Source organism: Rhodamnia argentea, chromosome 4 (assembly GCF_020921035.1).
Source record: "Rhodamnia argentea isolate NSW1041297 chromosome 4, ASM2092103v1, whole genome shotgun sequence".
NCBI classification, from domain to species: domain Eukaryota; kingdom Viridiplantae; phylum Streptophyta; class Magnoliopsida; order Myrtales; family Myrtaceae; genus Rhodamnia; species Rhodamnia argentea.
This window is the reverse complement of record NC_063153.1, coordinates 22,629,767-22,640,592: the sequence shown is the minus strand read 5'-3', so window position 1 is coordinate 22,640,592 and position 10,826 is coordinate 22,629,767. Positions and strand designations below refer to the sequence as shown.

At 40.8% G+C, this 10,826-nt stretch overlaps 1 protein-coding gene and 1 pseudogene across 1 annotated transcript; one reads left to right on the top strand and one right to left on the bottom strand.

The window, feature by feature from the left end:
• The first annotated feature begins 5,649 nt into the window (after nucleotides 1–5,649).
• Nucleotides 5,650–7,899, top strand: LOC115740624 (annotated as a pseudogene).
• Nucleotides 7,900–8,699: 800 nt separating this feature from the next.
• On the bottom strand, nucleotides 8,700–10,498 carry LOC115740618. The gene is made up of 2 exons (XM_030674135.2): nucleotides 10,113–10,498; nucleotides 8,700–10,006 (listed from the first exon to the last, which is right to left on the bottom strand). Exons 1-2 carry the CDS (start codon nucleotides 10,325–10,327, stop codon nucleotides 8,719–8,721), a joined length of 1,503 nt encoding a protein of 500 aa, XP_030529995.1. The 5' UTR covers nucleotides 10,328–10,498; the 3' UTR covers nucleotides 8,700–8,718.
• Nucleotides 10,499–10,826: the final 328 nt, after the last annotated feature.

Here is a 10,826-nt window from a genome sequence, read left to right as displayed (position 1 = left end):
CGTTAAGATCCGAACCGACAAGAAAAGGAATTTTCCTAAATCAACGCCTATGTTGCTTGAAATATATATATATATATATATATATATATATATATATATATATATTTGTAATCCAGGATCCGCCGGTCGTAATCGGGTCAACTCACCACCACCCGAAGGGCGGCGAAGACCCTTTCCGACGGCGACTATACCCGGAGGGAGGCTAGCCCCGCAGCCCACCAGCAAGGGCCCCCCACTTAAATCCGAGAAACGCGTTGGGAGGGTTTTGAACCTTTGACCAGCTTGCGCCTTAGGGCCAAAGAGCTCAAAGCTCACCAAACGCGCCATGCCCGTGGTGGGTTGCTTGAAATATTCATGTACCGCTAGATTGAAAAGTAATTCCACTGAATTAAGAACGGTTCTTGTAATTATTGAAAGTTGGTGAGCAGTTGGTGAATCACAGGTTACATCCATGCAGAAGCATTTTAGCACGATTTTTCTATAATTGGCTAGGGTTTGTTGTTGTTCTTAGACAGGAGGATAAATAGGTTCATTCTAACAAGCAAGAAGCATTTGCATCGCAAAATCAAAAGGAGGAGCTGTATCAAAGATGTCTAAGTTGGCACAAAATATATCTCCGGCCTTCTCTTTTCGACCGGCACAACCGAGATATCATATTACCTCACAGTCTAATCAAACCGAGCGTTCAAACTTGGGCTGTGTTGAGTAATCCAAATTATTCTTCTAATTTTCCTTTCGAGTGTCGAAATGCTGGCCAGAAAGAGAAGGCCGGAGAAACAACAAGACGACAATTAAACGGAGATCTTGCTCACAGTAATTAGCGAGTTCTCTCGATCTCGCAAATATCAATTAAATGCGAAATCTTAACGTAGAAAAATATAAAGCAAGGGTTCGTAATCGATCCGGCGATCGATTCCTTTGTTTTTTACGAACTCCTATCAATTTTTCTTCATATTTTTTCAATGAATTCGAATAAATGCAACTTAATATCAAAACACCACTTTTACGCTATCTCATGGTGACAAAAGAAAAAGGGGGGGGAGAGGGTCAATGTAACAAAAAATCCCGAATCAGTATAACCGTGCCACATTTGCCTCAAAATTAATTTTCGCGCCATAAAAATTCTCAAATTATTTAAAATTAAATTTCCCGTCTCAAAAAAATTCCAAAAGTTACCAAAATCTTAGACGGGAAATATGCAAAATCCACTAATTTTCCATAAGAGCTCACTCGTGTTTCGAAAGTCCAGCAAAATCCCCAATTTCACCCCTAAGATCTTGACACGACTGATGGTTCATGGTAAATATGGCATGATTATACCATTTGGGATTTTTCTTTACACAAGAAATAGTTTTGGGGTAAATATGACATGAAAAATAATTTGAAATTTTAGAAATGACGCGAGCGTGGCCTGGGATATTTGGTGACGCGAAAATTAGTTTCGGGGTAAATGCAGCGATTGGTGTACCTGTTTGAAATTTCTGACGATATTTACTTGGAAAGTGAGATATGGATAATGATAATATTCAAATCAAATCTAGTGGTTGCAATTTAAGTGGCCAATATCAATACTGGATTTTCAACAAGCATCGCGAAAATTTTTTTTCATATATTTATTTTAATGGGTTAATATCACGAAAAATCCCAAACTAATACAATTGTAATAAATTTACCCCAAATTATTTTTTTAACCACCAAAAATCTCAAATTGGTATATCTGTGATAAATTTATTACAAACCGGTACAACCGTGACAACTTTACCCTACGTTAGTTTTCGATAAATCTAAACGTCAAATTTTCTTAAGTTGAATGACATGTGGCGGTCTCAATTTGGAATTTTTACCCTTTTTTTGTCACGAGTTTATCAATTTAAAAATTTTCGTGGTCTTAATCTAATTTAACGGATGATAAATTTATCATAAGTGTACAAGCTTGAGGTTTTTCTTGGTAAAACATATTAGTTTAGGATAAAGTTATCATAAAAGTAATAGTTTAAGATTTTTGGTAGTCAAAAAAATCGGTTTGGAGGTAAATTTATCACGGGTACACTAGTCTGGGATTTTTTATGGTAAAAAAAATAATTTGAGATAAATTTATCATAAATATATCAATTTTGAGTTTTTCATGATATTAACTCTTTATTTATTGGTGGGATTTTTTTTTCTTTCCTTTTGTTTTTGGCCCCAAAAATGATGGCACGGTCTACTTCAGAGCGGCAACGGTCCGGGAAGGACGATCGCACTTTTTTCTTCGATGTAACGTGGGATCTTTACGTGAAATTGAACAGAGAGGGTCAACTCTACGTTGCATCATCACGTGTGATCTGCCACAGTCGCACGAGCAGAGGAGGCCCAGCATAGATGGGCCTGTCGAGGCCCATTTCCCTTCTTGACCAGCCCATGTTGGAGATTGAGGCTTGGGGCTATACCTACCCAACAGAGAGAGAGAGAGAGAGAGAGAGAGAGAGAGAGAGAGAGAGAGAGAGAATACTCAACTAGCATTAGACCATGTTTAACCCCGCAATAATATTCAGGTTTTCTTGGTCGGTTTTCGGATCGTCTCGACCCCCGACACCCTCCACGACCGTCTCTTGCCCAAGCGAGGCGAAGTTGAGGGTCGTGTGACCTCGAGAACCCAAATGGATCTCGCCTCAACTCTCGGCATCTCGTGCAACCTTGGGCGACCCTCCTCGGCCACCCTCGACGACCATTGGCGCTTGTCGGCGATCCTTACGTGGCACTCGGTGAAGTTTATGATTCGCTCCCGAGTCCGAATATGAAGCGTCGGCTTCAGAGACAAAGGAGATGGACAATTGTTTCGTGAGGACGAGATTGGAATACGAAAATGTTAATGAGGGGAAGATTGGAAGAAAGAAATTCGTTACACCTCAACAGCAGCATTTTTGGAACGTCGAAAGCCAATTGGTCTCAGGCTACATTGGACTTTTAGCATTTGCAAAGCTGGATTTCGACCTAAAGGCCTTTGCAATTGTGTTATCAAACACTTGGACGCCTTTAGATGCTAAAGTCCTTTGGTAAAGTTATGTCAAAACACGCCCCACGGATTCGCCAACGATACTTAAAGGCTCCACACAACGAAGGGGTATAGAGATCTACAATCCGGAAAAAAAAATTTGGAAAACTAACAATGATCATCTATGCATTTACACAAAATGTTCACCCGCGCGTTGCGTTAATTGTCTTTCTAAAACATATTTGAAATCGAGTGGGAAGCATTTTAGCATAGGTGGTATTTGTTATGCTAAGATGTTTTCGCCGAAAGCCCCGACAAAATATCTTTCGAAACGTGAATCAATTGATAGGAACCAACAATTTTAATGTCATAACTTTTCGTTAGATCCCTTAAATGACATTTTTGTACGTAAAACAAAAAAAATTCTTAAGTACCGTCCGTGATTGGGGATGCCACATGCAATATTCTATATTTTTTTTTTGGCAGACGTGGCTTGCCAGCCCTCTGAGTCAGCATAATCCCCTAAACGGCATCGTTCAACATGTTTGTCCCAGATATAAACCTTAATTATCAAAATGCAATGACAACAAAAGCGCATCCACAAAGGAGCAGCAGCGGTACCGCAAAATGGTCGGCAATCTCGCACAACCTCGCAATTTCGACAGCCATGTGGAACTTCCTCACCTTAGGCGACGTGTAGACGAGCAAGAGGGACATACCTTTTCAAGAGGGATAACAAGCATTGAGGCGTTGTGAGAGAGAGAGAGAGAGAGAGAGAGAGAGAGAGAGAGAGAGAGAGAGAGAGAGAGAGAGATTAAATTGCTTTAGTGCGGCCTCATCTTGTGATTAAATGACATCTCATCTGCAACGAACCGATTCGATGACGGGTGGGAAGTGGTCACCGGGGCTAGAGGACTTAGACAAAATCGGTTCCCGACAAGCTTTTAGAATGGCGAAAGGAGCATGAATGAACCAAACCGTGCACGAAATAGGGGAATGGTGATTCTGAAATATATATGTGAAAACTAGAATTAACTTGTGAAGACACTTTTTGATGTAATGGCAACGCTAAGATTTGAAACTTCAAAATTAAGCATGCTCGGGTGGAAGATAAGTGACCTCCTGAAAAGATGCCCACCTTTATACCAAAGTACAAAACCGTGAGACTCTGATGTGTTAACATTATCTAGGGCATCACATCATCGTCCACATGCACTTTCATTTTTTTTAATTGAAAAGTCATGTAGGTATTAACATTTAATTCAAAAGGCCAGTCATAGGCAATTAAATGATCACTTTTCTCCAATGTGACACTGAATTACCAGGGGAAAAGTTTGACATTAATGTGAACGTTACGATAGTGCCCCCTCCCCTAAAAAAATATACGAAAAAATTAAGGATTAATACCATGAAAAACCCTAAACTGATGTAACAAATTTACGTCAAATTATTTTTTGACCACAAAAAAATCCTAAACTAATACACATGTGACAGATTTACTCTAAACTAATTCTTTTGACTACGAAATGCCCCAAACTGATACATCCGTGACAAATTCACCCTTCGTTAAATTGAGTTAATATCACAAAAAATCCCAATTTAATAAATCTGTGATAAACAGAGGGTAAAAACCTCGAATTAATATACCTGTCAACCGCCATGTGTCACAAACTCAGCAATTTGACAGTTAAATTTAACGAAAGCTAATGGAGGATAAATTTATTACGGTGTACCTGGTTTATGATAACAAGCGTATTAGTTTGAGATTTTTTGTGGTAAAAAAAATAGTTTGGACAAATTTGTCACGGGTGTACTGGTTTAGGATTTTCCGTGGCATTAACCCAAAAATTAAATATGAACATTTTTGTTTTGGTAAAAAAATTTGAAAAGTTAAATAATGAAGAAAGATATGGTTTTTTTTTCTTTCTAGTTTTGTTGGAAAAGCATCCAAAAAATTTTCTAGTGATGATAAGAGTCCAATTCTAGTAATTTACAATCCCAAAGTGGCACACTTAGAGAAAGATTTTACATTCGTATGTTCACACAGATGTACAAAGGTCGAAAGGTCCAAAACAAAATCCAAATCTCCATGTGACTCTAAGTATTGCCCTTCCACGCACCCACCAAAACAAATGCAGAGCATAAGACACCAAACCCCAATCACGTTCTCATTCAAATCACCTAATCGCGATTAATTATAGATGATTAGCGATTATCATGCCAGAATCAAGCGCCAGACGCGGTTCCTCCGTCCCTCGTTAAGTCTCGTCTGGATCGCATTGACTTCGACACTTGCCAGCCCGATTTCGATTTTACACAAATCAGTGAAGAGAGAATTGCAATAATACGGGAAATTTACTTCTAAGCAAACGGTTAAAATAGACTAACCGCGTCATCGGAGTACGGTACTTAGAAGAAATAAAAAGAAACCCAAAACAGGCGATCAAATTCTCTCTCGCTGGTTATTCCCGTTCGATGCGAGTAACAAGCAAGATCATGTACTCAAACTTAGCATACCAGAGGACAGACCACTCTACCCGCTAGCCTTAGAAATGCCAGACAGCATCAATATCAGTACGATGTACGAGGAGATGAACGATTGAAATCAAAAGGTGTTACCGAAACAAACTAGGGAACGTTAATGCTATGCGCGGCATTCAATCACTGGCCAGACATGCATCTTCTTCTCTCTAAGCGTGGAAAATATTTGATTGAACTAGGAAGAATCACTTGGCACTCCTATTGCAGCATCTAATCAGCCAAAAGTGCAGTAACACAACAACAAAAGGCCAAAGATTCATACTTCAATACAATCTGCCTGTACTAGAGGCCACTAACAGTTAAAATCAGCATCATGTCAGATACCAACATATGCCCTGATTCGACTCTGCTAATTCCATTCTTAGTTTAACATCTCTCAGTGAAAAGAGCAATTCCAACGTCATCATGTCCCGATAATGCACCTCGAACTTGCATTTGCATAATGCATGTAAATGTTTAGAGCTCGTGGAACCTCGCCTATGCTCTCACATGAAGCCAATCTGGGAAAGCGTCAATAGATTTCTGTAGGATAGGAGACAAGATACCCATCATTGACAACCATATTGGAAGCACCTGAGTCTAATCTAGAGCTAAATTTGTTAGATAAATTTGATTGAGACTGCAATAGGACTTGTCAAATCTTGCCAACAATTGATGATATGCAAAAGATTCTCGGTCAAATCTCTCATAGGGAGTTTCCAAGTTAATATACCTGGTTTCCTGTTTCAAGAGGCTATTTGAAACAGCTAAATTTGGCTCCACACAGCACCTAGTTTTGTTTGGCCTTGATTGTTGCTGCTAAAGAAACCACCAATGTGGATGTGTTTCCCAAAGTGAATAAACCATAACCTAGTTGGCATAGAATTCCACCGTGCTTGCTTATGCTTGTGTTTGTGTGTGTACATGTGGGGGGAGAGAGGAATGAGGCTTACGAGGAGAAAATTACCTCATCAGGAAAGTTTTCGATAAGAATTATAAAACCTTTCTTGCATTTCAAGAGAGAGATTATTCACCCATAGAAATGGGATGCAATCACATGGTGGTGATTAACTGAACTTGGACTTTACATGCTAGATTCGAGGCACCACAGTTTCCCTTCAAACAAGGTTGCAGTTAATCTCTAACTAACTTCTCTTCTAGTCTAACTACCCATAACCAGAATACAGTAAAAGAAAATAACCCATATCCCAAAGTCTAGGCCTATAAATACTCCTCAAGAATCATCCTATTCACACAAACAAGTATAGATAAGAACACAGAAAGGAAGGAGATGGAGGTCCCTGTAATAGACTTTAGCCAGCTCGATGGAGAGAACAGGAGCAAGACTATGGCACTACTTCACAATGCTTGCGAGAAATTTGGCTTCTTAAAGGTACATATTGTCAATCTACTACAGATGAACCTAAAAGCGTACTTTACTATATATGCCTCAGTTAATGGTATTAGCTTTGTTTGCAGATTCAGAACCATGGAGGAGACAAAGAGTTGACAGAGAAGGTGAAGCATTTTGTCAATTCCCACTATGAGCCAACTTTGAAGGAAGCATTCTTCGATTCAGAAGTAGCTAAAAGTTTGGAAAATGAACATACTAGAGACGGAGACTGGGAGAGCAGCTTCTTCATTTCACATTGTCCAAAATCCAACATCAATGTACTTCCAAACCTTTCTGAAGATCATTGGTAAGTTCACAGGTTTCTTCATAACATATGAACACGCACAATTTATCAAACAGAAAGTTTCATCACTTATATATATGCATATTGAGTAATTAGCACTGCACAATTGCAGCAAGGCAATGGATGACGACATAGATTGACTGATTGTGCTAGCTGAGAAGCTCTCAGAGCTCATGTGTGAGAATCTTGGCTTGGATAAAGGTCACAAAAAAGAAAGTTTTCTCCGGAGAAAAAGGTCCTTCTGTGGGGACAATGGTGGCGAAATACCCGCCATGCCCCCATCCTGAACATGTAAGGGGACTCAGAGAGCACACTGATGCCGGTGGGATCATACTCTTGCTCCAAGATGACCAAGTCCCAGGACTCGAATTCCTAAAAGAAGGAAACTGGATACAGATTCCACCATCTAAGAACAACGCCATCTTTGTGAATACAGGTGATCAAGTGGAGATGTTGAGTAATGGAAGGTATAAAAGTGCATTGCACAGGGTCATGAGCCAGAAAAATGGAAGCAGATTCTCCATTGCAACATTCTACAATCCTGCTACTGATGCCATCATATCTCCAGCTCCGAAACTACTATACCCCAATCATTTTAGTTTTGGAGATTATCTAGAACTTTACTCCACGAGAAAGTTTCTGGAGAAGGAAACCTGATTTGAGTCCTTAAAGAAAACAACCAATGGCCCTTGTGGTCTGCTTGTCTAAAATGTGTTTCCCACGAGTTTGGGTTTGCTTGTCAGTTCTCAAACCACGTGTGATGTAATTCCATGAAACATAGCAAATAAAATCACCCTTTGTTGACTTATTTCTATCTATTATTGATGATATGCAGATTCATAAAGTCGGCTATCCCACATGCAAAAAGTAACATGGAAAACTAAAGAAATAACCATGTTGGAAAAGTAGCAAGTGAACGAGAAAGCAATCAGGGTTATTACGTTACTGTCATTCCACAAGGTTGATAAACTTCTTCAGAGACCGCGCACTTAGAGCACTACGCCTTTCACTTCTTTCAACAATGAAAATCAGACGCATGCTGCAAAGCAAGCTGTGTACATTCTGTCAAATTTCTGGATTAGCAGACTTGAAGTTGCATACTTTTCATTCTGATCTAGACCATATAAAACGGCCCCAAGATAATTATGTGATGGTAATGTCACTTGTCACGGTTTGTAGGAAACAGTCGTAAGAATCATTCAAGCATACGATTTTTCACTTCCACAATTTTCTTGACAAAATCCAGATAAAGAGATGGCCATGGAGTTGACTATTAAGTATTAACCAATATAGAAATTCCGAGTAATAGCATCCTAATTCTGGCATACCTTAGTCAACTTATTAGGCGGTTAAATGATGGTTTCTCATTTTAGGGTGGATAGTGGGCCTAAAGTGCAAATCTGCTCCAAAGAAGAAGACTGCATGTATGCACGATGATATCTAGCAATTGACCAATTAGCTACGGAGCTACATGCTATTCAGATTCAGTAGGAATCTTAGAATCATAGAGGAAAATACAAGTAAGGCCTATAAGCTTGATAACTTTGACAAGATGGACTTTGTCACCAGAGTATTGGTACATTCAACTGCTTTAGTCAGCGACTGCTTATGGGACTTCAATGATGAAGAGCATTTGGTGACTAAACATAGTAAAAAATTTCCAAACTTCAAAGATTTGGAGAACCTTAAAGACAACTTCTGTACCGAGTTAATAATACAATCAACTGACTCCTGGGTCAGATGAATATTATGATTCAATAAGTTCTGAAACAGATTAAACAAGGATTCTGTCCATACCAGTTCAGGCGATGTTAGGCATTGATGAGAGGGTAAGCATATGAGTTTCTTGTTATTTTTCCCATCACACAACAGCTTGTGGCAGAAGGCCGTGACATGAGCTGGATGTAAGCATTCCTTGATGATCCTAGAAATAGCCTCACAGACAGGGTTATTTATGCCCTCCTTTCGCATTATAAGTGGCAATAACAGTGCATATTCTGTAGATTTCTGATGAAGCTTGCAGTATTCTATTGTTGCAGTTAATAGCACACGAGTTACTGGAACTTCAAGAACCAATAGTCTGGGAAGGATAATAGAGCAGAGGACAAGGCTTGGCCAAGTAAACTCTTCTTGAGTTCCATCTGTAAGGTGGGAAATCAGAACTGAAGCAGCCTCATCATCTGCTTTCCAAGGTTCAATCAGTTCCAGAACTCCAACAGAATTTAACCCTTTTCCCAAGCAGATTTCGCGGATTGCATTCGCCAAGGCAACAGTTCTGCTAGTAGATTCGAAATATGCAATCTGAGCCCTCAAACTCTTTGCCTTATACTGAATTTCAGGTTCTAGGGGAACTCCCAGGGAATCACAAATCTCAATGTCCTCCACATCTTCATCCATAGGTTCCGCTTCAAGTTCTTGAGCCTCGCTCAACAACTCCTCATTCTTCTCGCCGTCCGGAAAAGACTCTGCCGAGTTGAATTCATCCAGCGACACAGGAAGCCAAGGCAGAAGCACACGAGTGGCAGCCACCTCATTTTTCAACCAAACCGGTACGGACTCAAACTCATCGCTGGTTCTTTCTTCCCCCGAATCCAAACCCAATCGAGAGATCCACTCGTAATCCGACTCAGGCATTACATCGAGAAGGTGTCGGGCAGCCCTCGACACCCAAAAATCTACCTCATCGCCACCACCACCCAAAATGCCACGGGCAAGACTCGACAAGTCCCTGGCGCAGAATCTCCGGTGCTCGAAAGCGAGGAACGACAAAATCCGCGATTGCACCATAGCGGGCAAAGTCTGTATAAACATAACCCTACAGAGCAACGAGCAAACGGCCTCAACGAAGTCTACCAACAAATCAAACATTACCCAACCAAAAGAAAAAAAAATGTTCTTTTCTTCAATTAACTGGGTTTTACCTTTTCGTCTGAGCAGGTGGCGGAGACGAAAGAAAAGAGTAGCCTTGGGCAATGGCGTCGAAAGGTTTCGAGAGAAGAGAGAGGAAAGAGGCGGTGGTGAAGGGCGTGGCCGAGGTTGAGGACGAACAGAAAGACTCTTGCAGCCACCGAGACGCGTCGGATTCAGGCGTCGGAGAGTTGAGGAATATGTCGAACAGCGGAGTCCATGGCTCCATCCTCGTTCGTCGCTTCGTTTCCGCGAGACTTGCGATGGGGAAAAGGCGGGAAACTCGTCCGACTGTAATGTGTGTGGTTTCCGCATTTCGATTTAGCGAAGCGGAGGCCTAGAGACGGGGGCGTTGAGCGGCGCGTGTCGTGAGTCTCTCGCGATGCGGCTGGGGATCGTGCTTGGTCCTTTTCGGGCTACAATTTGCCGACGAACAGAAGTCGGTGATCGCGCGCGTGGGGCAAGGCACACGCGCCGCCGGTGACTGTCTAGCCTTTGCACGCAGCGGACACGTGCTGCAGCGGCAACGGACAGAAAGGGGCGGTGAGTAGGTTCTCGGTCGGGGAGCAACGAAAGGCAATAAAAATTAGGACTAATTGTACGAAAAACTCCAAACTGATGATACATGATAAATTTATTGTAAACTATTTTTTTTATCACAATAAATCTAAAATTGGTACCGTGACATTATTTTAAATTATTTGTTTGATCGCCAAAAATCTTAAACT